This window comes from Aulonocara stuartgranti, assembly GCF_965226115.1.
Source record: "Aulonocara stuartgranti genome assembly, chromosome: 7".
In the NCBI taxonomy this organism is placed as follows: Eukaryota; Metazoa; Chordata; class Actinopteri; order Cichliformes; family Cichlidae; genus Aulonocara; species Aulonocara stuartgranti.
In genome coordinates, this window is record NC_138945.1 from 25,703,801 (window position 1) to 25,731,536 (window position 27,736).

At 41.0% G+C, this 27,736-nt stretch overlaps 2 protein-coding genes across 2 annotated transcripts; both read left to right on the plus strand.

Moving 5' to 3' along the window:
* The first annotated feature begins 727 nt into the window (after positions 1-727).
* Positions 728-6,732, plus strand: mpx (myeloid-specific peroxidase). Its single transcript, XM_082540766.1, has 16 exons — positions 728-825; positions 965-1,030; positions 1,131-1,218; positions 1,390-1,565; positions 1,751-1,883; positions 2,293-2,422; positions 2,521-2,727; positions 2,824-3,181; positions 3,355-3,515; positions 3,598-3,856; positions 3,946-4,116; positions 4,214-4,451; positions 4,668-4,879; positions 5,008-5,036; positions 5,499-5,648; positions 5,977-6,732. Exons 2-16 carry the CDS (start codon positions 967-969, stop codon positions 5,983-5,985), a joined length of 2,385 nt encoding a protein of 794 aa, XP_082396892.1. The 5' UTR covers positions 728-825; positions 965-966; the 3' UTR covers positions 5,986-6,732.
* A 13,217-nt stretch (positions 6,733-19,949) lies between these two features.
* loxa (lysyl oxidase a) lies at positions 19,950-27,633 on the plus strand. Its single transcript, XM_082541225.1, has 7 exons — positions 19,950-20,900; positions 21,205-21,313; positions 21,773-21,904; positions 23,372-23,528; positions 26,624-26,719; positions 26,824-26,939; positions 27,057-27,633. The coding sequence occupies exons 1-7, from the start codon at positions 20,282-20,284 to the stop codon at positions 27,061-27,063; spliced, it is 1,236 nt and encodes a 411-aa protein (XP_082397351.1). The 5' UTR covers positions 19,950-20,281; the 3' UTR covers positions 27,064-27,633.
* Positions 27,634-27,736: the final 103 nt, after the last annotated feature.

Genomic DNA, 27,736 nt, shown 5'->3' on the forward strand with positions numbered 1-27,736 from the left:
GCTAACTACATCAATAAATGAAACAAAAAGACAGACCCCGTAAATGCTTTAAAGCCTTTTATAAGAACTGCCTGAATGAGGCAACACTGCCAACCCAGCACAGTCTAACTTTTATTTATGAAAAGAAATAAGAAGAAAAAAGAAAGTTAGTGTGCTTGATGGCCAAAGCTGAAAGTGATAAATGAAAACCAAAACGTGCAAGGTTCATATCTACATACAGGCCATTTTTTGCATAGCATTCCCTCTCCTATCTCCTTTAATTTATTTAAATTATTTCCATTGTTTGGGATGTAGCAGGTCTGTGTTGAGCAGAATGAAATATAAAGTGCAGAAAAGCCAAATGCAACGTGCTCAGATAAGACTGCAAAGTCAGCTCAGGAGATTAATGTGAATAAAAAACATCATTATGTTTGATGACAGAAAGCATTTAAATAAAACTGAAAAAGAAGATAAATAATTTTATTTAAATCCCTAAATGAAATTACAAATATTAATATTTTTTTTCTCTGCTGTTGCCATGATGACAACCACCCGAAGTGGTACGCATGCCAAAATATTTATATTGTTTCCCAAAAATTATTGTCAGTCCTATCAGTTGACCAGAAGCAGTAACTGATGAGATAAAAACAAAGCATTTCTTTCAACACATATAGAAGGAACAAGGAAGAGCTCTTTACTGACGGTATCTGTACCTGCTCTATCTATGGGGGCGAGGCCTCTGGCCTCCCACAGAGTATAAAAAGGGTGAAAATGTGAGACAGCATCACTACCACCAGCTTTCAAAGAGCATCTGAAGCCCTGAGAGAGCATCTGAAACCTTCACAGGTAACAAAATGTTTTTTCTTTCTTAGATATTTTTATGTGACACCAAATTTAAAAAATAATAATAAAAAAAAAGTTTTTTGTTACTTTGTTTGTTTGTTGTTGTGTTTTTAACTGGATTCTGATTAAATGTTTGTTTCAGAAATGCATTTTTCTGTCCTGCTTATGCTGGGCATCTGCCTGGTGCCCGCTGAGCTTAAACCAGCAAGTAAGTCTTCACGCTGCTGTTTTGTCACTAATATTCATCCTCACCTGATATTTTTTTCCCCCAGTCATGTCATAAGATTGTTAATTTTCTTTGTCTGCAGAAGAATATCTTGGCAGTCCTTTTCTTCAGCGATCTTTTGAAGAAGCAAGGAAAATTGTGGATGATGCATACAAGTACTCCAGAGAAGAGTGAGTTAATCTCATAGGCTTTCTTTTAAAGTAACCCACATACCTACGCAGTAAAATGCTTTTCAACTGGTTTTTAAGCCAGTAGTAATGCCATAATTTATCAGTTCGGGAAAAAAAAGAAGAAGAAGAAATGCACCTTTTTCTCCAACTGTGTGACTTTTTTCCCTCCAGGAGTCTGAGACGAGTCCGCAGGGATGTGGTGAGTCCTCACGATGCTCTTCGTCTCCTGAAGCAACCCCGAGGTGACACACGCTCTGCGGTGAGATCTGCGGACTACATGGCGCAAACCATCCGTCTTGTGCAGGAGAAAGTGCATCATGTGCACAAGCGCTCACTCAATGCAACAGGTTAGACATGCAGCGCCCACACAAAGGCAACACACACAATCTTTGCGGCAACTTTTACTGGCTGGAGTTGAGAATCTTTAGTGTTTCATGATGCAAGACTCAATTCTCTCTTAATATAATTAACTATTAGACTTGTGAAGGTGACAAAGTTGCACTCACTTAACTGTTTCTGTCACATTTTCCAGATTTGCTCAAACCCGAAGATCTGCAAAAACTTGCTGAAATAACTGGATGTGCCGCTCGAGTCAAAGCTCCGCAGTGCGTCACCACACCAAACCTCATCAAGTACCGCACAATCACCAGCGTGTGCAACAACCTGTAAGAGAAACTTTCTACTTTAACCTCTGTAGCACTTCTTTTATGCATATGCAACAACACACACCATTGTGCATTTCAAACATAAAATATAAAACCATTCTCATTTTCGACAAGAAAAATACTGCATTATTCATCATGTAGCCTATTTTAATTTTTTGATTTCATGGATAATAATGTGTTGCTGGGGATAGGGGGTGGGTGGGTAATTTATGTCATAATTCCTAGAAAAAATGAAAAGATTTTGTGTGGAATTAGTTGATTTTGAGACCAACTAGAGTCTAAATTCAAAGGAAATCCTTACGCAATACACCTAAAAATTTGAGACCTTCTATAGCAAAAGATGTGTACACTTCCCTTGGAGTTTCTCAAGTGGTGTTTCCAAACATGGGTGTTTCTTGATTACTTTTAGAAAGAACCCACGTCTCGGTGCTTCCAACACCCCCTTCACCCGTTGGCTGCCTGCTGAGTATGACGACGGCATCTCCGAACCCAAAGGATGGAACAGGACCCGGAAATTCAACAACTTCTTGCTCCCACTGGTAGGACGCACACATATCAGACTTTAATTTTAAATTTAATGGATGTATTTACTAGTTTTTATACCAGAATTGTGCATTCTTACTTTCTTTACTCTCAGGTGCGACAGGTGTCCAACAACATCCTAAGCACAGAAGACGCAGGCATAAGCAATGATTCCGTGTACTCTCACATGGTGACCTTGTTTGGCCAGTGGAACGACCATGATCTCACCTTCACACCCTTCTCACCCAGCATCCGTTCCTTTAGCAACGGGGTGAACTGTGACGAGAGCTGTGAGCACACCGAGCCATGCATTCCCATCCCGGTTAGTGTCTGACGCACGAAACCAAACAGTGGCATGTTGTTTTCGGTATCCATGACCAGCAGTTTTTTTCACCCATGTTTTCTTGTCTATGAACAGCTTCCTCCCGGCGACTCTCGCTTATCCTTCTCTCAGTGCATCCCTGCGTTCAGATCCGCCCCGGCTTGCGGCACAGGATACAGTGCCTTAAATTTTGGTGGTGAGACGAACAGGAGAGAGCAGGTCAACGCGCTGACAGCCTTCCTCGATCTCAGCCAGGTGTATGGCTCTGAAGATAAGCTCGCTCTAACTCTTCGCAATCTCACTGACGATGGCGGCCTGTTGCGAGTAAACACAGAGTTCAGAGACAACGGGCGTGAGCTGCTGCCCTTCCACAGTCTCCAGGTGCAAATGTGCGCTACTCGCAAAAGAGTCACCAACGATACAAACGCCAGGGAGATTCCTTGTTTCATTGCAGGTTAGTAATTTCTCAAGCAATCATTAAAGGAACTGCACTTAGTGGCACTTTGGTTTTATTTTTTAATGCCAGAAGTGGCTGCTCAGTTATTACTAATCCATTAAACTGCTCTAAATGTACAGTCTAAGCAGGAGATGAACAGTATTGATGTTTGTTTTCTTTCTGTTCATAAGGTGATGCCCGTGTGGATGAAAACATCGGTCTGACCTCCCTTCACACATTGTTTTTGCGTGAGCATAACCGCCTTGCTCGTGCACTGAAGAGGATAAACCCCCAATGGGACAGCGAGACGCTCTACCAAGAGGCCCGCAAGATCATGGGTGCTTACACACAGGTAGCTAAACTTCAGAATCAGCTTTTATATTCGCCAACATTTGCTCATATTTACTCAAATTAAAGCTCTCCGTCTCTCTCAGTTGTTTGTGTTCAGAGACTATCTGCCGCACATCGTTGGCACCGATGCAATGCGCAGACAGCTTGGCCGCTACCCCGGCTATAATCCCGCCGTTGACCCCAGCATCTCCAACGTCTTTGCAACCGCAGCTTACCGCTTCGCCCACTTAGCTATTCAGCCAATTATGTTCCGCCTGGATACAAACTTCCGGGATCACCCTCAGTTCCCTAGTGTACCCTTGTTTAAAGCCTTCTTCACACCCTGGAGAATCGCTTTCGAGGGTGAGTTGCATGAAGAAAACTTGTGTTGAATTTTCTTTTTATCCTCTGTCTTAAACTGTCAGCCTAATCTTTTTCTCTTTTATTTCCAGGTGGAATTGACCCTCTGCTGCGTGGTTTGTTTGGCAGTCCCGCTAAACTAAACACCCAGGATCACATGATGGTGACCGCTCTGAGAGACAAGCTGTTCCAGTTTGTACAGCATATATCCTTGGACCTCGGTTCTCTCAACATGCAGCGGGGACGTGACCACGGCATCCCTGGTACACCCCTTATTCACTTTTAGGTTTTTCTTTCTAGCATTTCATCATCTCAGAATTGTTCTCATCTGTGCTAACTTTATGTATTTTTCTCCTTAAGGCTACAACGCCTGGCGGAGGTTCTGTGGTCTGTCTCAGCCCAAGAATCAAGAAGAGCTGGGTAGGGTGCTGAACAACAACAACCTGGCCCGCAAGCTGCTGGAGCTCTATGGAACCCCCGACAACATTGATGTTTGGCTCGGAGGCGTTGCAGAGCCATTTGCCGAGGGTGGCCGTGTCGGGCCTCTGTTTGCTTGCCTCATCGCAACCCAGTTCCAAAGGATTCGCCAGGGTGACAGGTCTGTATGGGTATGGATGCTTGCAAAACAGTGTTGGATGTGGAGTTTAGAGTTATGGCGTTTATAATTTATACATCATGTCTGAAAACAGAAAATCTGAAACTTTGCTAATGCATGTTTACTTATATTATTTTTATTGACATCAGTATATCATTTAAGATATAGATTCTGTTGACACTAATCTCTTCCTTCCTCCACTTGGTGAAAAATTCTCAGGCTGTGGTACGAGAACCCAGGTGTCTTCACCCCACAACAGAGAGCAGCTCTGTCTCGTGTGACACTGTCCTCTATTATCTGTCAAAACACTGGGATTCAATCTGTCACCCGTGATGTCTTCAGTGTCACATCAGCACGCAACCAGCTCATGGCATGCACAGCGGCGCCTCGTCTGAATCTGGACGCTTGGCGGGAGAGACGCTGCGGCTTAGGTGAGACAGCACTAGAACAAACACTCAGCACCAAAATCACACTGATTTTTCACCCACGGTAGTTTAATGCAACTATTTTACATCTTCTGTCAAATTTTAAATAACAAATGTGGTGTTTGATCTTTCAGGCAACTGTTTTCCACTCAATGAAGCAGACGTGAGTATTCATCACTAACTAATTGCTAGTCACAATATAAAAGCACAACACCTATTTACATATCTTGTGGCTCAGATGGGAAGGTCATTTAATCCCTTCTTCCACTGAACTGCATGTCAAAGTGTGCTTAGGCAAGATACTGAAGTCCACATTCACACTGAGTGTGCACCTAAGCACACTTTTGGCTTTATCTCCACACACTCACACCCCGATCCGTCCATGCAGTGTCCATACTGTGTCAGTGAGGTTAAAGGTCCTTAGGTAAAGAAAAAAGCCCTTGTATGATTGAATGAATGAGGCTTGAGAAAGCATTTTTAGTGCTCAAATTGAGTAGAAAGTGTAATGAAAGTATCTATTTGCTTCACATCTTGCTAAAGCTGGTACACAAAAACTTAAAAACCATTTATTGTTTACTAATTTGTGCATTTTTTAATTAAAATTTGGAAATTTCTTTTTATATAGGTTCTGAACGGGGTGCAAAGTCAGGACCTGCAGGGCAATGAGGTCATCGAAGACCTCCAGGACGATGGGGTCGTTGAAGACCTGGAGGCCAATGAGGTCACAGACGACCTGCGACTCAATGGGGTCACAGACGACGTGCAAGGCAATAAGGTATATATCTCCCTTTATCTTACTGTGCTGCTGTCAGATCATTATTTTCCATCCAATTAACAATACTAAATGTTTTCTAAATAGCTCAAAATATTGAAATAATATAAAATCTAATATCCTACAGACCCAAGACAAAACAGCTGTTTACTGTAGCAGACATGAAGTTAGAAATTTGTTCCCATTTCTAACCTAAGTGCTTAGTTTTGACCTTGAGGGTGAAAATGTCTCCCAAATAATGTGAGAGGTGGAATTGTGAAAAATTAAAAGTCTGCAATATTTAATGTGTTTACAATATTCTGAAGTGATTTACATTTTTGTTTCTCTTTAGTTCCAGTAGAGCTACAATGGCCCCAGAGACCCACCTTGACCTCCATCATTCTTGCCTGAATGAGTACATCCATATCCAGAGAGAATCACTTGTTCCCATTAGCTCATGTACAACAAACAAACCCACTGGAGTGCACAGACAGCCCTTTCTACATGCATTATCCCTGGTGTCTATGGGTTTAGCTTCATCAGTGCAGAAAGTGTAGGCCAAGCTGCTGCTGTACATTTTGAAGGTCTATCAGGGTGTTCAGCGTTGGTCATTGAGAGACATGGCACTTAACTAAAAAGTCTGCTCTTCACTGTCTGACACACTGAACTTCACACTGTCTGTCTGTCTTTGGATCTGTTATCATTACTCTGCACTTTGCTTTACGTTAATCAGGTCGTAAATATTGAGCATTATTGTGGAGGACATACTGCTTTTTTTCTGTATGGCTAGGTTAGGGCACATTGTACAACTACATTTTATATTATTGTGCGAGATTAACATATTATTTGAATTTTAGCAATCAGCTGTATGAGTGTGATATGTGATTTCAGCAGATATGTCCAACTCTGTTACAGTATGCAGTTTATCGTACCAAAATTAATATTTTATCAGATTTGATGATGGGATTTACTAGTGCTATTACGAAGATTTTATGCACAGATGAGATGTAAGCATACCTTGAAAATGTTATATATTTTGCTTTATCTGCTTTTCATGGACTTGTCTATTTTATGTTGCATTTTGCATTCAATAAAAAAAAAAACCTGAGCTGCAATAAACAGTGTGCTCTTTGTGTCTCCAACTGTTGGCTCCAGCAAGAGCCTAATTATTTATTGTGTGAAGTATAAATTCTCAAGACAGTTTACTTAATTATTATTCCTCCAGGTTTCACACGATGTTTTTTCCTCAGTGTTTTAAATCAACTCAGCATGTTTACTGCTCACAAGTAAAGATGAAGTATTACAGTAACACAAAATCTTAATGCAAACTATTAAATCGGAGCCAAATAAATAAAGTCAAGCCACCACCACCAAACAAAAATGTCACAAAAAGCATATTGATAATTTTTTCCCTCCACCACGCATAGCGGAGTTGGCTCGGTTTGTCCCCAGTATACCTTTATTGTTTTCTGACCACTACTGACCATTACTCATGCTCAGGACCCATGTCAGATTGACTACTTTTTTTTTCAAATATTTATCTATTGCTGCGTTGTCTCACAGCATGAATATTATGTAATTTCTTCTTCGTTTTCTTGTTTTACTGGCGGTTGGCAACCCATTTACAGTTTTTTCTGATTGCGTAAGCACATTTTTTGTAACTATTGGCTAATTTTGCAAAACTCTTCACACAAATAAGAAAACCTGTCACCCAATAATCAAAACATTGTAGTTCCCTTGCAAAAGCAAACACAGCTAGATTAACTCTTCACACCTTCGTAAAAATGGTGTTTCCGTATCAAACAGTACACACAAGCCATCATCTACTAAGCACACAATGCGCCAACTGCACACTGATGGTATGAATACAAAACACATCTGGCTTTTGCTTTCTCTGTGCACAAGGTAGGCTATGTCAGTTTGAGCTCATACTTCTGTCATAGATCCATAAGCATAGAGGGATCCAAACTTCAAGTACTGGTGTTTATTCAAACACATCAAAACAAACACAAGTGTTTATTTCCAAGTATAGGATTATTTGCAATCGCCATAATGACTATATGGGTTACTTGGTCTGCAGTGAACATGCTTCCTCTGCCCCCAGCATCTGGTCATCTAGCAATTCTGTAAAGTAACAATTTCAGTATTTTTACATCAATGGTATTGGTGTGTTTCTCATTGGCATATGGCAGTGCTACAAATCTTTGTGCGAAGTGACTGTACTAACCGATTCTCATTTCAAGATGTCCTTATGATGCTTGCTACAGTGTAGCAGCTCGAGTTAGGCTGGACCTGTTGGCCAGCTACCCTCAGGGTCATTCCACGGTTGATTACATGGTCCACTATTGTAGCTCTGATGTCATCAGCAATTCTATTTCTTACTCTTCCTACCCTTCCTCTCCCCCCTCCTCATCTTCCTCTCCCCCCTCCTCGTCTTCCTCTTGCTCCTCCTTGTCCTTGTCGTCCTCTTCATCCTACTTCTTCACCTCCACGTCCTCTTCCTCGGCCTCCTCTACTTCTCACTCTTTCTGCTCCCTCCATTGTACTCCGCACACACAGCTTACCTGTATTATAGTGCTTAGGCTGATTGCAAAGTGAACGAATTATCTAAAAAAGTTTTCACATGTGAAAGTGTGCCAGACAGTTGGCAAATTAGTGTTAATGATAGCCATACATGTGTATACTTTTGCTAGGAGTGTGTTGGAAATTTGGTAATTGAGTGTTGTGCAGTGAATTGTGCCTACAGTTTTGCAAAGTGTGTGTTACAAAATTGCAAACTGAGTGCAAAGCAGTTTTTGTGCTTTTAGTTTTGCAAACTCAGTGAGTGGTTTTGCTATAAGTCTGAATAGTTTTAGAGATTGTGCTACAGGAATCACAGTTAGGGTTTAATAAAGCAATCAGAAAAAACTGTAATTAGAGCAGGTAGTTGTACTGCCCTCTAGTGGAAGAGATGCAATTGTTCTGTCCGTTACTCAGGCCGATCATTTAGAGCAGGGGTCCCCAATCCCAGTCCACGAGAGCCGGTGTCCCTGCAGGTTTTAGATGTGTCCTTGAGCCATCACAGCTGATTTAAATGGATAAATAACCGTCTTGAAGTTCTCCAGAGGCCTGGTAATGAGCTAATCATGTGATTCAGGTGTGTTGACCCAGGGTGAGATCTAAAACCTGCAGGGACACGGCCCTCGTGGACTGGGATTGGAGACTCCTGATTTAGAGTACTACAGTTTTTTCTGAATGCTTAAACCCTAACTGTGATTCCTGTAGCACAATCTCTAAAACTATTCAGACTTATAGCAAAACCACTCACTGAGTTTGCAAAACTAAAAGCACAAAAACTGCTTTGCACTCAGTTTGCAATTTTGTAACACACACTTTGCAAAACTGTAGGCACAATTCACTGCACAACACTCAATTACCAAATTTCCAACACACTCCTAGCAAAAGTATACACATGTATGGCTATCATTAACACTAACTTGCCAACTGTCTGGCACACTTTCACATGTGAAAACTTTTTTAGATAATTAGTTCACTTTGCAATCAGCCTAAGCACTATAATACAGGTAAACTGTGTGTGCGGAGTACAATGGAGGGAGCAGAAAGAGTGAGAAGTAGAGGAGGCCGAGGAAGAGGACGTGGAGGTGAAGAAGTAGGATGAAGAGGACGACAAGGACAAGGAGGAGCAAGAGGAAGACGAGGAGGGGGGAGAGGAAGATGAGGAGGGGGGGAGAGGAAGGGTAGGAAGAGTAAGAAATAGAATTGCTGATGACATCAGAGCTACAATAGTGGACCATGTAATCAACCGTGGAATGACCCTGAGGGTAGCTGGCCAACGGGTCCAGCCTAACTCGAGCCGCTACACTGTAGCAAGTACCATAGGGACATCTTGAAATGAGAATCGGTGAGTACAGTCACTTCGCACAAAGATTTGTAGCACTGCCATATGCCAATGAGAAACACACCAATACCATTGATGTAAAAATACTGAAATTGTTACTTTACAGAATTGCTAGATGACCAGATGCTCGGGGCAGAGGAAGCATGTTCACTGCAGACCAAGTAACCCATATAGTCATTATGGCGATTGCAAATAATCCTATACTTGGAAATAAACACTTGTGTTTGTTTTGATGTGTTTGAATAAACACCAGTACTTGAAGTTTGGATCCCTCTATGCTTATGGATCTATGACAGAAGTATGAGCTCAAACTGACATAGCCTACCTTGTGCACAGAGAAAGCAAAAGCCAGATGTGTTTTGTATTCATACCATCAGTGTGCAGTTGGCGCATTGTGTGCTTAGTAGATGATGGCTTGTGTGTACTGTTTGATACGGAAACACCATTTTTACGAAGGTGTGAAGAGTTAATCTGGCTGTGTTTGCTTTTGCAAGGGAACTACAATGTTTTGATTATTGGGTGACAGGTTTTCTTATTTGTGTGAAGAGTTTTGCAAAATTAGCCAATAGTTACAAAAAATGTGCTTAAGCAATCAGAAAAAACTGTAATCAGGTAAATGGACTGATTCTTATATAGCGCTTTTCTACTCTCCAGATTACTCAAAGCGCTGTATACAACATGCCACATTCACCCAATCCTCACAAGCACTGACTCTAAACTGAGTGCTGTCTAACCACATTTACACACATTCATACTTCGATGGATGCATCGGAGAGCAACTTGGGGTTAGTATCTTGCCCAAGGATACTTGGCATGCAGACTGGAGGAGCCAGGGATCGAACCTCCAACCTTCCTCCAACCTGGCACAGTGGTTGGGAAACACTGCTTTAGCTAGCAACAAACTGTGCTAAAAGTGTGCTAAAAAAAAAAACCCAGCCCACTTTAACGTCTGACTATGGCAGACAGTTTAGGCTCAAATCGTTATGATGCTTGAAGGCCAGCAATGGCGAGGAATAACAACTCCCCTCCCCTCAAATGTGTTAAAGTAATGAGCCTGTTTTGAAAATGTAAGGAGCAGAAAGTACAGAGTTGTTTAAAAATGCAGAGAGTAAAAGTAAAAAGTTGTCAGAAAAATAAATACCCAGGTTTTCTACTTAAGTACAGTCACAAAATATTTGTACTTCGTTACTTCTCACCTCTGCAGATTGTAATAAAAAAAGTGTAGTCAAGTTTAATTTCAGCAATCTAATTGATGTGATTGTGCTTTTACTGTTTGTGACCTGTAGGTGGAGCCATCCTTCTTTCTAAACAAAATCATCACCTTAAGTGACATTCAGACCTTCAAAGCACGAATCTATATGTATCTGTACCTGCCGATTTATAGAAATGGCCAAATTGATAAGACACCTCTCATTTGTTTTTGTTGTTGTTTCATAGGAGCCAGATTGTATTGGAAAGTGGTCTTGAGCAATAGTTGTTCAGACTTTTTGAAGTTCTTCCAAAGTTTTTTTCATTGTTTTGCTTCTTTTTTTACTGCTTTTTTACTCATTTTCAGTCCAGTCCACATACTTGGTCTTTTTCAGAGGAATATGCTTTTTGTTTGTTATGTCAATTAATACTGACCTATGAATCGTTTAAACATAAAAAGGCCACTAACTCGAGGGATAAATCAATATTTTGTCTACACATAGCAAAGAACTAATTTTAATTTGTATCTTTAGAAAATTTTCTTTAGACACAGATCATTTGTTCCCATTTCTATAGCTGAATCTAATAACACAGTTTTGATTCCCAAAGAGCTATTAGCTGAAAACTTGACATATCTCGATATAGTGTAGAGCAGCGGTCTCCAACCTTTTTTGCGCCACGGACCGGTTTACGCCCCACAATATTTTCACGGGCCGGCCTTTAAGGTGTCGCGGATAAATACAACAAAATAAAACTAGTACCGGTACCGAAAAAAAGAAGATTTATTCATAACACACATGAAAAGACCCAGGAAAACCGAGTTAACAATAAAAACAATAACAAAATAACGCTGAAAACCGATAAAAACCCTGAAAACCATACATTTCACACCTGAGCCTCAACTCTCGTGGCCCGGTACCAAACGACTCACGGACCGGTCCGAGGCCCGGGGGTTGGGGACCGCTGGTGTAGAGTGTTTCCTTAAAATTTTAAGGAAAGTAGACAAGTGGAGGACAAAAAAAGAAGTAGCAGTCCTAAAAACACTGTCTACAACAGGTGAATAGTATCTAAAACTAATATCCATAAGAAATCCACAGAAAAATCAGACACAGGACCTGAGAAATGTATCTGGCTCGTCAATTGATCCATCTACTGTTCACTTATGCTTCATCACAAAAGGTCTCGGTGGAAAGATGTCTGTCAAGAAGCCATGGTTAAGGAGGGGAGAAAAGGCTGAGGTATCCCACATTACACAAGAACTGGACTGAAAGTCAGTGGAAACAGTCTTATAGAGGGATGAATCCAAACTTACAACTTCTTTCCAATATTGTTGTCAGTATGTATGGAGGCAGTTGGGAGAGAGGTACAACAGTGAGTGTGAGTGGAGGCTCTGTAATGGTTTGGATTTCATTTCATTTCAGCAAGGGGTGTTTGGGCATCTGATTGTTAACAGCTTCATTTTCAGCCTGACAAGAATCCCCAACACACTATGGATGCAATAAAAGCATGCCTGGATAGAAACACACACAGTGGAACTATGCTATGAGTCATGGACTGGCCTCCCCAGAGTCCAAACCTCTACAATATTGTAGCAGAGTGGGATCATATTTGACAGAGAACAGAACGAAAGGCAGCCAATATACAAAGAAGGACTTTGATTTTCCTTTAAGAAGCCTGGCGAACTATTCCTGAAAGACTACTTTAAGAAATTTTAAGAAAGCTGCCTAAGAGAGTTCAGACTGTGCTGAAGAATAGAGGTGGTCACACCAAATACTGACCTTCAAACTCACTAGAATTGTACAGATTCTGTTTTGGTTTTTAACTTAATTCTCAAAAACCACTCTTTTAGGTGGTTTGCACAAACCCCTTTATGAAAGTCAAAGCAAATCCGCGGCATAGCAAATGATCTCCTGCTGGTTGCTTATGTTGACAGGTGAAAAGCTTAAACTTAAGTATGAATGAGAAAAATAACGTGTTTGTTTATTTGCCGATTTATTGATTTGGTTTTGTCATTGTAAAGGTATTACAGAAGTCTAACCTGCCATCATGAGCTGGATGTGATGGAAATGACAGACGGGCTAACACTTACTTGGTAAGACTTACACCTGTGTTTAGCTTACTGCATGTTTTCCAGCCCACCTGGGCGGCATGTGTTCTCACTGCGGGAGGAAAATGGAGTATACAGAGGAAAGAGGGGTGAGCGTGGGAAGAAACATGCAAACCTGTACAGGGACGAGGGACCAAGATTTACACTCACAACTTTCTGACTTGTGGCACCATGTTCAAAGTTCAGCAGTGCATTTATTCCTGATTTTCTGATGCTTTATTGCTCAGGAAACCCTCAAACTTCAGCCAAATTAAGCAAAGACGTCCATTAAATGAACTTAGCCTTCTCTTTCTTGATAAATGACATGTAAACAGTACGAAGGTGGATGAATAGTGGTTTACTAGACTATGATTGCAAAGTGGAAGCTTTCTCCACAGACAGTTATCTCACCCCCACTGTGGCTGCACCCAGCTTTACTTTACTGCTTTTCATCTGATGCCTTGGCATCCTCCTCACAACCCAACTTTACTGTTCTGGTTCACTTTCACTGCTCCCATAGTTTTCAGTTAAAGGGTCTGAAAACCAACCATATCCCATCTGCTCAGTACCAAACAGTGTGGTTAGCAATTACCTTGCGGAAATAGTGAACTATTAGCAGCTAATGAGAGAGTTGTTTTCTTTGGGTGTTAGTTGACAAAAACAAGGCAAAGCAAAATTTACAAAAAAAAAAGCTAAATCACATTATTTCAATAGCAAAGTCTCCACCTTTGCCCGAGTCCCGGTTAAAGTCAGATCAGGGATGTTGATAAAAGTGCAGTTTCAGTGTATTCGCCAAACGATAACTTGCAGGATTATTAGAAACAGCTGTTTCTTGTTGTGTGATTGAACAAACAGATCCCTTCAGAAATAAAATAAAAGCAGATACTGGGAGTGAGAAATATAAATCAGCACGAGTCACTGCATAATGTAAAGTTTGCTTGGTTCTGTCTTGATAAAGCACTCCTCTTCCTCCTCCTCCTCCCGGTTACAAAAACGTCAGTGTATGTGCAGATTGCCACGTAGTCCACCAGACTGTGTGTGTTTGTGTGTGTGTGTAGTGCAAGCCCCAGCTTGGGTGCTCCAACAGTAATGGAAACCCACCATTTATGAGAGAGGAGAAAATATTTGAATTGTCTGTTTCTGTCATAGAGGTCTGAGCTGAGCTTTATTCGATGAGGGAGGAGGGGAAGCCTGAGTGTAAATCTGAGAGTGTACAAATCTGTGATCAGGAGAAGCAAACTGTTGTGGGACTGAAGGTTGGAATCCTGGACGCAGAAGAGAGGAAGTAGGCTTTAATTTAATGTGTGTGTGTGTGTGTGTGTGTGTGGTCCTCTTTCACTGCGATGAGATCACCAGGATGTCATGAAACTAAATCCAGGAGACATTTAAGAAAGTTATATTCATTATAAAGCTGAACCTGGATTTTAAACATGTTTTAAGGACTTCTTTAAGTCCCAAAGTACCTCTGTGGGGATTACATCATACTAGTAGCTTCTTATAAAAAAGAATCAGACATAAGTACAGATGTTGAGTCAATGATGGCACTGAAAACTGGTGCTGATTTTTGATAAATTTAGCATTATGAAAGTGTCTTTTTTGTGTTTTACACAGTGGTGTTATTATGCAGGAGTCTGTCCCCTCCTCCATATTCTGCATCCCAGACGCGGATTTTTTGTCAAATTCTTTTAGCTCAAATGAGTGCCCAAAAAGTCAGGAACCGGGGTGAATTCCAGCGACGTGGACAAAAGAACTGGGTTAATTCCTTGCAGATGTGTCTCCAAGCTGTGTGAGCGAATACTGCGCTGCCCTCGAAGGAGGGAGAGAGAAGAAATTTCAATGAAATATGAACGAAATACATCAGTGACCTAGTACAGCTGGTTCTGGCTGTCTCTCCGGTGTTCCAAGGAAGGGAGGAGGAGGCAACCCGGGAACACGTGTACAAAGTTTTCACTCTTTGGAATAACTGTTGTTATGCAGAATGTATGTTAGTCATCCTAAAAGCAACAGCACAATCATGTCTTGGCTAAAAGGCGGGCTTTAATAGCAGATTTATTCTGGAAAAGATCCCAAATAGTTCAAATTCAAATGGTTAGACGGCATCTAGAAGACAAACTGAAGACAGAAAACAGTTGCGCAACAGCAGTGGATTATATTGCTGTTGCAGCTTTTTCATAAGAGTTTGCTTTTCTATCATTTAAGGCCATCGTTTTTTAATCCTGATTATTGCGAAGCCAGGTTCCATGTATCAACTGGATAAATTAGACTTTGGGACCTTCTTCTGTATCCACATGTACCTTTAGATCAACAGATTCACTACAAGGTCAATATACTTTTTCAAGCTCTTGTAACTGGCTCTGACTCACAGTTTGCACAAGCTTAAACCTCCCTCCAACAGCGAGATGATGTGTGTCTGTCATTATCCAAGAACAATACAGCTGGCTTAACTGTAATTTACAGTATGATTCAATCAGTTTACTCTACCATTAAATCGAGCCCATTTTTAGCCTATAAAGTATTTTTAGCATCTATTTTTCTCTTTACTTATTTTATTTGACATTTAATTCAGAAATTTTTGTCAAATTTGTTTTTAACACTCTTGAAATGTTAGGTCAAATATTAATAACTTAATATAGGGAAGAACAAGATGGCTAGCAACGGGGCTGGTTAATGGTAGTTTAGATCAGCCATGGACCGTTATATAGTTTGGTTATAATTTGGCTTTATTTCGTATTTAGTCACACATCTAATCTTCATTTACTGTGTTTTTTTTTATTTACTTGTGTTTGTTTAATCTTCTCTAAAGCCTGTTTTGATTTGGTTTTTAAAATAAAACTGATGGTGCTAAGTTAATTTCTCATATATATAGTTTAAAAAAAGAAGAAGAAAAAAAAAAGAGCCTCCCCGTCGGGGAATCGAACCCCGGTCTCCCGCGTGACAGGCGGGGATACTCACCACTATACTAACGAGGATTAGCTGTTAAGCTAGTAGCCGCATTGCAATGCTATGTGTGTCAACGAGGAGTTGTTTCCTTCCCAAGCGGCGCCTTTTTGCTGTGAAAAGAATGTGACCACGGTTCGAATCCTTTCTACGTGTCTTCATTTTCATAAAGAATCTGAGTTCGAATCATTACCACTGTACTATGATTCTGGTTATTACGTTGCTAACTATGGCTGACTAAATTCACCAAGCCATCGGAGGCACATGTGCAAACTGCTATCAAGAAACTGGAAAGCTGCCACTTCTCCAGAAGAACGAGTCCTACTAAAATGTTTTTTATGTGAGCTAGATGATTTATAACCAGCATAAAAATGTAAAAAAGTGTGTAGCTTGACATCAGTGTTTTTAATAAATCCAAACAGAGTGCAGCATGGATGCACCGAAACCGCAATATTATTGTTGTAAATCACATACGCATTTATTTGTATTAATTCGAGTGCAATGCTTAAAAGAGTACCTACATAGTATTGTTTCATCTTTTTAAATGTTTTGATTTAAAAAGCAGCTTTGTGATATAGTGACACCTTGATGCAGTGCAATACATTATAACGACTAGATAAGTTAAATAACGTCCTGTAAATACTCGTTAATATTACTAAAAATGCAAACAGAAGTCTACAGTCCCACAAACCAACACAACCCTCTAATCCTAATGAGGACACATATGCAATATTTCTTTTAGAATTTAGGTATGTAATTTAGGTATGTAAACAAGCAAAGATGGAAACCAGCACAAATAAGCTTTACTGTTATTAGTACAGTGTTTCACCTGAAAAGGTAGAAACGGCGGCTGTAAGCTTAACTGTTCATCACTGCCTTTGTTACCTTTTTAAGTTCAGGGCCTGGCTGCAGGGCTGGGGTCCACACTCTGCTTCATCATCACTCTGGGTTCTCTGCTAGCTTAGCGTTAGCTAACATGCTGTCTGCGCAGATGGTTGCAAAGAGTTGACGCTGTGTTAGCAGTTTAATGCAGTAGTTTCTCTCCTGGACGCAGTTTTCAGTTTATTAACGTCCTCTTGTCTTTTGTGCAATAAAAATAAAAGTAAAGTGCATGTCTCCACTCTTGAAGACCGCCACCATTTGCCCTCCTCCTGCACACGCACTAACATCAGCTAATTGTAGCAAGTGAACAGGAAGATATATGTTAGATGTTTCTATCGTTCTGTCCACCTGGGATGCAGACAACTGAAGAACTTTTGTAACCCAAATAACGACATAATTGTAGCTATAATGTGATTGCTGAATTTAGTACAGTCCCTGACTGAGTTATTGAAAAATGTAATGTAATTACAGTAATGTGTTACTTTGTAAAGTGTTATAACCAAATCTGGTTACAAACCTTGGTACAGAAAACTGCTAGAGTTTCCTTTTAAGTTAGTGTGATGGACAGGGTAACAGCTGAGGTCAGGCAGGAGGCTCCGTGGACTATGATGTTCACAGACGATATAGTGATCTGTAGTGAAAATAGGGACCAGGTAGTAACGAGCCTGGAGAAGTTGGGGGAGAAGAGGAATAAAAGTCAGTACAACAAGACAGAATACATGTGTGTGAATGAGAGGGAAGCAGATGGAAAAGTGAAGCTGCAAGGAGTAGATGTAGTGAAGGCAGGCGAGTTCAAATACCAGTGGTAATCCAAAGCAACAGACAAAGCACAAGAAAGGTAAATAAGAGAGTGCAGGCAGGGTGGAGACAAGTGTTGAAAAGGGTGAGTGAAAGGGAAGGTTTACAAGGTGGCAGTGAGACCTGCTGTGATGTATGGTTTGGAGATGGTGGCAGTGACATAAAAAGAGGAGGCCGAGCTGAAGGTGTGAACATTTCCATTGAGAATGGACAAGATCAGATGCCCAGCTCGGTTCGAGCAGACAAAGTCAGAGAGATGGCCTGTACATGTGCAGAGGATAGTGGAGATATTGGAAATGGTAAATGGCCTGTATTTGTATAGCGCTTTACTAGTCCCTAAGGACCCTAAAGCACTTTACACATCCAGTCATCCACCCATTCACACACACATTCACACACTGGTGATGGCAAGCTACATTGTAGCCGCAGCCACCCTGGGGCGCAGTGACAGAGGCGAGGCTGCCGGACACTCCCGCCACTGGGCCCTCTGACCACCACCAGTAGGCAAACGGTGAAGTGTCTTGCCCAAGGACACAACGACCGAGGCTGTCGAAGCCGGGGCTCAAACCGGCAACCTTCCAATTACAAGGCGACCTCCCAACTCTTGAGCCACGATCGCCCCTTAACGGTGAATATGGAGGTGCCAAGAAGAAGGAAAAGAGGGAGACCACAGCAAAGATTCATTGATGTAGTGAGGGAGGACAATGCAGAGAGTTAGTGTGACAGAGGAGCATGGTAGTAACATGGAGAGATGGAGGCTGATGACCCTCTCCGGGTCTCTTAAAGGGAGCAGCTGAAAGAAGAAGAAGAAAATGTGTCACTGCTCAAAAGATCCTAATGAGATGGGTTGTGAAGTTTAAAAACAACCTGGTGTTGTCATCCAAAAAGTGATTGGAAAATTGGAAATTTCACAGCCTTAAAATGGGCAGAGGAAAAGTGTGTATAAGGGCTTTTTTTGTTACTTTTATGGTGAATATGTAAAACACACTGTAAAGGTTGAAGATTTTCATAGTGCTTAACTCCTCCAACAAGTAACACAAGTCATTTGGGGATGAAAAAAGAAAGAGAAAACAAGAAATTTAAATTACCCCCCATCATCATCATCATCATCATCATCAATGACACAACCTTGAGGAAAACCCAGAACTCCCAAAATAACAACCATAAGCTGCTCCAGTGTTGGTGCTCACTTTCAAACTGTGTGTGAACTGAAATAAAGGTTAAATGTTCTAAATAGTGTTATTACCATTTTTTGTGACACTAATGACCGGCACTTAACTCCACAGCTGAAGGTAACTCCCAGGCACAGATTTCAGTTTCAGCAACATTTTTTTTTTTTTGCCTAATTTTCAGACACAGATTTAAAACCCATCAAGAACTAGAACTAAATCAAAGAAAATAAGTACAGGTGTAGAATTTTCCTGTCAGGTAACTTTTTCAGGTACTGTTTAGAGAAATAAAATGCAGTATTGTTTGGAGTCATCTGCTAGCAATAAGACACCAAATGATCTGTGATACAGAAAATTTGTTTTTATTTTTTCCCGTATTCATTAAACAGCCGTGTGTCACATGAGGTCTAATTCTTTTTTTAATGCTCTTTTTTTCCCTTTTTCCTCACAACTTGACTAAAATGAATCAAGATGTGTCGTGCAGCTACTTTGCTTGCTTGTGAATTTTGTGTTTTTAAAGATATATTGCATTCGTACATGTTGGAAGCATATATAATCTAATACAATCCAGATTCTTTCCCTTTAAGTCGGTTGTTCTCATAAAACTTTGCGATTTGAGAAGCTGTAAAATCCTTGTGACCGTTTACTGTGGTTTAGCAGCAGGCTTCCTGCGGTCAATTGTGTAGATGCTAGAAAAAACTTCCTCGTTTGCGAGAGAGAGAGAGAAAGAAAGAACCGTGGATTAAGTTTCTCAACATATGCATTATACATCTGGTGTCACCACCAGGGCAGTGATTTGACTAGACTGCAGCAAATGATTTGGATTTATCAGCAGAAGAACAGAGTTTAGCAGTCAGCTGCCAGACAGTCAAGCAGATATCAAGTATCACTAGAGGTTCCTCGGGACAGACTAATTGTGACTTTTGCAAAAAAAAATTGCATGTGATGTGTGTTTCACGTTTTCAGCAAAGCTCCAGTGCAGCTAGGGTTGAGGTTGGAGGGTGGATATGTGGCAGATGGTTTCCCAGAAAGTGTTGCATGGCCATCAAAGAGTCATGTTTAGGTTTGAAATTCTCCTATGAAAGAAAAATAATGGATGAGTGAATAAAGTTTTGGCACAGGGTGTTGCAGGGTGTATGTTTGGGAGTTCATCCAACAGTCAGGACAAAAGTTTATCATGACTTTTTATAAATCTGGCTGGAAAAAGAAAGGAATGGAGACAGTATAGAGACATTTCAAAGAAATGGGACATATTATTCATCATGACTAAAACGAAATGGATTCACAAAAAAAGCTTTCGTCTGCTGCTGTGTCTGTGTGATGCACAGACATACGTGTTTCCTCTTTGTGCTGAAGAAAAAAGGTTTTACTGCTGTTAAATTTGCCAGACTGAGCAGTTATCAAACACTCTTGGCTGGGCACGATAGCACTTCCAGTTGTTATATGAGCAGCAGCACTAGATTGTGCAACAGAACCAGCAACTCTAAATGCTGAACTCCTCCTCCTCGTCATCATCATCGCCGTCGTCTCACAGAGCGCATCTGCAGCAGAGCGTTATGAGTTTACACGGATACACTGAAACTTAGCTTTTCCTCACTGCTCACGGAGTATCCTTCAGACATAAATGAAGGATAACTGAGTCAAAGACAACCTCGTTATAACAGTCGCTTTGTCACCGTTTCCTTTAACCGTGTGCACAATGGGATTGCGCGTGTTTGGCACACCGCTTTACGCATACTCCTGGGTCTATTTATTTGTTTTCACCCTGCAGGCTGCTCAGTCTCAAAGGAATCCGGGAACACAGCAAGGGAATGACCAAAGAGGGGCCCTCCGGCAGACGCTACAGTGGTCACACAACGGCAAGATATTTAGCATTCTAAGCCAAGGGTCTGAGTATCAGCCGGCCAGACGCAGGGGCGCAACGCAGGAGCGAGTGCAGGAGCGACCTGTCACAATCATCCGGGATGCGGACACCCAGAGACAACCGGCGGCCCAGCAGCAGCCTCCCCGGCCGGCCTCCAACCCGCAGGGCCAGCGCAGCCTCCCGCTGCCGATCCAGAGGCTCGTGAGAGGCCAGGAACACCGCCAGCATCACCAAGCGCGTCCCGGTGAGCGCACAGGGACGCAGAGGAGCCGGAGAGTAAATGATACCCAAGAGCAGGTCGATGTCAGGAGAGAAGACATGATGGTGGGAGACGATCCATACGATCCCTACAAGTCCATTGACACCGATAATCCATATTACAATTACTATGACGTTTACGAGAGACCAAGGGAGAGAGCGAGACCCGGATATGGCACAAGGTATCATCAGTACGGTAAGGATGGGAAAAGTGCCCTTAAGACATTTAAATTAGCAGAAAGATAGTTGTTAAACACAGAGTGGAGCAGGGAACTATATGAATAGCTACTATATCAAAATATTAACATTAAAACATAAGATGAAAGCATGTTTCATATCAAAAACAGTCACTCAAGTAACCAGTTTGTCAATTAGTGCCTCTTTTGCCTCTAAATTTCAGCATTTTTTGCTTTTTATGTGTGAAAAATTTCCTACTTGTTGATCTGTTTTTATTGCATTATAATGGAGATTATGTGTCATCATTATGTGGTGTATTGTAGGTCTCCCTGATCTGGTTCCTGACCCATACTACATCCAAGCCTCGGCCTACGTCCAGAGAGTCCCGATGTACAACCTGAGATGTGCGGCTGAAGAAAATTGTTTGTCAAGGTAGACTGCTGTCAGGACTGGTCCACGAGGAGAAAAAAAAAAGTGAAAGAAAAAAGCGCACCCGCTTTTGAGTGTGATTCAGAGAGTTCTCAGCCATAACAACCACTTTAAAGTGTTTGCGGGTGAAAGCTGCCCAGTGGGAGCATGAGATGAGGTAAAATTAACCAAATCCTGCCGCTGATGGTGCAGAGGGGGTGGTGTGGAGGATTTCTGTAAAAGTTTAATCATAGCCTCCTCTGGGAGAGAAAGCCTGAATGGTAAACACATTATTGAAAACTAACCCAAACAACCACTTTGCCTTTTAAAAAAAAATTTCCACCCACCATTTACACATGAACTGGCTCAACTCAGAAGAGGGTATGTAGCAGGGAAAACAAATCTTAGTGACATCACTGTGTCCACCTATAATAGTGTTTTTGGGGGGGTTAAAATCTTTTTATCTTTGTATCCTGTCTACAGTTCCGCCTATAGAGCACGAGACTACGATAGCCGCATGCTGCTGAGGTTTCCTCAGAAAGTCAAGAACCAGGGCACCGCAGACTTCCTCCCCAGCAGGCCACGTTACTCCTGGGAGTGGCACAGCTGTCACCAGTGAGTATAATGTCATGCCAGTGCTGTCCACCTCATCGTCACTCAGACAAAGAGTCTCTGTGACATGTCGTTGCATTAAACTGACACCCCAAACTGACTTTATGTGCTCCTTTTTGTCTCCATGAGACAATTGTTAAGGTGTCTGCACTGCAGTTTTTCCAGGTATATGAGGTTTCCATAAACCCAAAGAACCAAAAAAGAGAAAAAGACACACATGTATAGAAAAGCTTGAGAGCTTGAGATGATTGTTTCTCCAGATACTGCGGGGGGGGGGGGGAGATTAAAAGTGGTTTGATCCAGAAAATATTCAAATATTAATGAAATTCTCAGAAAAAAATGGCTGTTTGGATGCATTTACAGTACATCTCAGCTTGACTCTGCATGCTAAAATATCTCTGCAGCTGAAATATCAAACATACTGAGTGTATTAATATATAAATACATGAACTTAGGAGGGACTTTTAAAAAGACATTTAAATGAACAAAAACCAGCTCTAAACTCAGTCTGGGAATTCTGCCCTGAGTGTGAAGTGAGAAGCTTTGGAAAGTCACGTCTCAGTCCATCCATCATTCCATCGACATTTCTTCTTCTACTTCCAGGCTGATGTTTATCAAGACTATGATTTAAAGAACAGGGGCGGTGTTTGGACATTAAAAGTGTTTTTCAGGAGATGCTACCAGAATTACTGGTTGTCTGTTGCAGTCTGCAGTTGTGGTATGGCACCCCCTGTTGAACCACAGCTGTGTTACTTTTGGCTGTTTTTATATTTTTGCAGAGATTTGATATCTGGAACAACATCTCAACACAAGTTTTAGCTGTATCTTTAGGCATTTGAAGAGGAAATCTTCTGTTTTTTCAAGCTCAACATTAAGACACAAAGAGCCTGTCTTTTCAATCTAAATCTAGAGTAGCCTAATTAAACATTTCATTCATTTACATCTGCAAAGTCATTAAAGCTGTATGACGAGGATATTATGCCCAAAAGAAAACCTGCTAGTATTTTTGTCCCATGTTTGAACTTACAGAAATGTGACTGGTGTTTCCAGAAAAACTACCTCAGTCCATAGTTATGCTGTGAAGCAAGCGGTCCTCTGAGCGACTCCCCAAGATGGAGCACTTTTGACAGAGAGCCAGGAAACCATTTATGTAGACTCTATAGATATTTTTCCGTGTTTTGAAAGTCAGCTGATGTTAAAAACCAGATTGCTTTTGTTTCATTGAACGAACTCTTTCTTCCTGATACTGGAGGTGAACCAGATGCTTATTCCTATAACCGTCTACATGACGAATAAAATATAGTTTTAGTCACTGTGACTTGAAGCCTTTTGATCCAAATGTATTTGACACATTAGTCTGCGTTTATTGGCTCATGAATGAAAACCTTTGAAAACTTCACACTGATGCGAAGTTCACTGAGTTTAATGACTTGTTTCTTCAGTTGCTGTCACTGTGCTGCTGATCCACAGGCACTACCACAGCATGGATGAGTTCAGCCACTACGATCTGCTGGATGCCACCACTCAGCGGTCAGTGGCAGAAGGCCACAAGGCCAGCTTCTGCTTGGAGGACACTTCCTGTGACTATGGATACTACAGGCGATATGCCTGCACCTCACATACTCAGGTCTCAGAGATAAGTGCTGTAAATGTAACTGTAAAGGTTGTGCCTTACTTTGAAAAGGGTCACATGACAAGATTGCGCATACGTGAAAGGTGTTATACGTGGTGATACATCCACAGAGGAAGGAGAAAGGTGACCATCAGCACATTTAAGCACTTCAGAGTCTTTCAGGTTCATAAACTACATGTAAAATATGTACTAGCTACCATGACAACCAACATTACGATTTAGGAAGCCTCATTCTGAAGCCTTAGTTTGAGCGTATTGGGTGTTGCCTTCTTAGTTTTCTGAAAACTGTGTGATGAGTGAGGGGAAGCTACTTTCATGTGCAGTGGTTTACATGTTCGCCTAACATGTAAAAAATCCCCTATTTGAGACCATTAATAGACACAAATCCCTTAGGGGTTGCATGAGAAAGTGCATCTGGTGTAAAAATTTGGCAGATCGCTGATGCGCTGCCATCTGCTGTGGCAACATCTTTTAGAGAAGTGTGTAACTGTGTGTGTATCTGAAACTAGCGGCTGAGTCCATAAACTCCTCACTGAGTTCACTCAGGATACAAACACACATATCAGCTGTTTAGCTGTCTTCTGTAAAGAGATCGTTCTGTAGACAGAGAAGTCGTCTGCTGCCGCCTTTTAAAGATGAATCCAGGTAAGCTGCTCAGAAAGCGTTGGTTAGCATTTAGTAGAAACACAGCTCAAACGTTCATGCTTTATCTGCCAGATGTACAGCTGTTTCCTAACAAGTTCACTGTGTAAACAACTTGTTTTGGCTGCCTCTTTTTGCCACAGTGTACTAAATTTATCCAGTTAGCTCCTGTTAGAACAAAGTTGGAAAAAGTTTGAATTTTGCAACTAGCTACTGCTTTACAAGCTCACTTACTAAATACCTCTGTAGAAACCATAGTTTTTATTTTTGACTTGAATTTTTGGTGGGAGCTTCATTTTTATAGGAAATCACACTAACAATAGATCTGTTATACTCAAGTATCCCAGTACAGCACAATTCAGTTTGAAAAGGTTTTTTTGTAAGTCCTTGGCAGATTGCATTTATAAGAGACATATACAGGGAGTGCAGAATTATTAGGCAAATGAGTATTTTGTCCACATCATCCTCTTCATGCATGTTGTCTTACTCCAAGCTGTATAGGCTCGAAAGCCTACTAACAATTAAGCATATTAGGTGATGTGCATCTCTGTAATGAGAAGGGGTGTGGTCTAATGACATCAACACCCTATATCAGGTGTGCATAATTATTAGGCAACTTCCTTTCCTTTGGCAAAATGGGTCAAAAGAAGGACTTGACAGGCTCAGAAAAGTCAAAAATAGTGAGATATCTTGCAGAGGGATGCAGCAGTCTCAAAATTGCAAAGCTTCTGAAGCGTGATCATCCAACAATCAAGCGTTTCATTCAAAATAGTCAACAGGGTCGCAAGAAGCGTGTGGAAAAACCAAGGCGCAAAATAACTGCCCATGAACTGAGAAAAGTCAAGCGTGCAGCTGCCAAGATGCCACTTGCCACCAGTTTGGCCATATTTCAGAGCTGCAACATCACTGGAGTGCCCAAAAGCACAAGGTGTGCAATACTCAGAGACATGGCCAAGGTAAGAAAGGCTGAAAGACGACCACCACTGAACAAGACACACAAGCTGAAATGTCAAGACTGGGCCAAGAAATATCTCAAGACTGGTTTTTCTAAGGTTTTATGGACTGATGAAATGAGAGTGAGTCTTGATGGGCCAGATGGATGGGCCGGTGGCTGGATTGGTAAAGGGCAGAGAGCTCCAGTCCGACTCAGACGCCAGCAAGGTGGAGGTGGAGTACTGGTTTGGGCTGGTATCATCAAAGATGAGCTTGTGGGGCCTTTTCGGGTTGAGGATGGAGACAAGCTCAACTCCCAGTCCTACTGCCAGTTTCTGGAAGACACCTTCTTCAAGCAGTGGTACAGGAAGAAGTCTGCATCCTTCAAGAAAAACATGATTTCCATGCAGGACAATGCTCCATCACACGCGTCCAAGTACTCCACAGCGTGGCTGGCAAGAAAGGGTATAAAAGAAGAAAAACTAATGACATGGCCTCCTTGTTCACCTGATCTGAACCCCATTGAGAACCTGTGGTCCATCATCAAATGTGAGATTTACAAGGAGGGAAAACAGTACACCTCTCTGAACAGTGTCTGGGAGGCTGTGGTTGCTGCTGCACGCAATGTTGATGGTGAACAGATCAAGACACTGACAGAATCCATGGATGGCAGGCTTTTGAGTGTCCTTGCAAAGAAAGGTGGCTATATTGGTCGCTGATTTGTTTTTGTTTTGTTTTTGAATGTCAGAAATGTATATTTGTGAATGTGGAGATGTTATATTGGTTTCACTGGTAAAAATAAATAATTGAAATGGGTATATATTTGTTTTTTGTTGAGTTGCCTAATAATTATGCACAGTAATAGTCCCCTGCACACACAGATATCCCCCTAAAATAGCTAAAACTAAAAACTACTTCCAAAAACATTCAGCTTTGATATTAATGAGTTTTTTGGGTTCATTGAGAACATGGTTGTTGTTCAATAATAAAATTATTCCTCAAAAATACAACTTGCCTCATAATTCTGCACTCCCTGTATGTGAGCTCCCAGACTTCAGTACCTCTGATTCATTTAGATTCTGAAGAATCTGACGTATGATTTGGTTTCTTAAGTGTCTAAAAAGGAGAGTTGGGCTTCATAAACAAGCTCTGCTGTTTTCCCGAGGCTCCTGCGTTTGAGAGAACAGCTTTAGAATTTCCTTTCTGCATGAGCCAGTTCTTATGGTGATTTAATGATTTCCTGTCTCTCCTGATGATTCACCTGCATGACCGTCTGTGGTCAGTTTTTCAGCACGTTGACTAATTTTCCATCAGTTTTTTTTTCGTAATTTTAACTTGTATTTTGGTCTCTCTTCTTGTTGACATTGGATCCAAAATCACCTCCAGGATTAAACCAAAAACGTTCTTTTTATATAATGACGGGAAAAACAAGTTGAAATCAAATACTGTTTTGTTTTTTTGCATGTAAAAGTTTGCTTATACTTTGTTTTATATGGATGCTGTCCAACGCGCAGGGCCTGAGCCCAGGATGTTATGATACCTACAACGCAGACATCGACTGCCAGTGGATTGACATCACAGATGTGAAACCTGGCAACTATGTCCTGAAGGTTTGTTAGAAATACCACGACTTCCTCCCAAAGCACCTTTAAAAGAGTTTCATTTATCAATATTTCTTCTTTTACTAACAGATCTTTAACCATATTGTCCACAGATCAGTGTAAATCCTTACTACCAGGTTCCAGAATCGGACTACAGCAACAATATTGTGCGCTGTGATGTTCGCTACACGGGCAACTATGCCTACGTGTCAGGTTGTCACATGTCAACGTAAGTACGATGTCTGAGGTGACACTTTTAGTCCTAATATTTCTCACTGTCTCCATCGGTTAATTTGTTTTTATTAAGATTTTCACACAGAAACTATTTACGTGTTCACTTTTTTAGATATTAAAGAACGACAGTCATCCACAGCGGCTCAGCGGACACACTGTGTAAATGACAAAGAAGAGGACTGCACATGAAAGCATATAAAGCAACATAGATAAAAGAAAAAAACAGGGTTTTTTGTTTTCTTAAGACATGCATTCACTTTAAAATGTAATCACTCCCAATTTAGGAAAGAACAAGTAGGAATCATCTGATTATTATAGCAGCAGATAAAGTTGAATTTTTCTTTGCTTGTGTGGGAAAAGAAATCTTTGTTTTTTCTCCTTAATGAAAATCATATAACCTCAGCTTTGTTTTTTTGCTTTTCTTTTGGGGGGGGGGGGTATTTTTCATAGCTCATTTCTGTTGGATTGTACTGTATGCTTGCCTTTTACTGCCACTTGTTAGAAGAAATAAAATCCAGAAAAACATGAGCCTAAAAGAGAAAAATCGCAGCATAAATCATGTGTATCACAATGTTATATTGAACCCAGTTGTTTAAAGGAAAATATATTTATATGCAGCAGATGAAACTCTCTTTACGCAAGAGCTTTTGTTGAAACTTACTTGAATAAAACTGTAATATTGTATCGAAGTTTTAGGCTGATTATTGTGATCGTGGTGACTTTGTTTCCAACATGTATGTATATGTTATTGTCTTTGATTAAGCCACTGATTCTTTTTTTAAAACTGGATAA

What these genes read in the sequence shown, in the direction of transcription:
- mpx (XM_082540766.1), top strand. Translation starts at nt 967, where the DNA reads ATGCATTTTTCTGTCCTGCTTATGCTGGGCATCTGCCTGGTGCCCGCT. An exon ending in ACAACTTCTTGCTCCCACTG is followed by an intron (nt 2,423 to 2,520) that starts GTAGGACGCACA and finishes CTTTACTCTCAG; the next exon opens with GTGCGACAGGTGTCCAACAA. An exon ending in TCATGGGTGCTTACACACAG is followed by an intron (nt 3,516 to 3,597) that starts GTAGCTAAACTT and finishes CGTCTCTCTCAG; the next exon opens with TTGTTTGTGTTCAGAGACTA.
- loxa (XM_082541225.1), top strand. Translation starts at nt 20,282, where the DNA reads ATGGGATTGCGCGTGTTTGGCACACCGCTTTACGCATACTCCTGGGTC. An exon ending in CACAAGGTATCATCAGTACG is followed by an intron (nt 20,901 to 21,204) that starts GTAAGGATGGGA and finishes GGTGTATTGTAG; the next exon opens with GTCTCCCTGATCTGGTTCCT. An exon ending in CCTGCACCTCACATACTCAG is followed by an intron (nt 23,529 to 26,623) that starts GTCTCAGAGATA and finishes TCCAACGCGCAG; the next exon opens with GGCCTGAGCCCAGGATGTTA.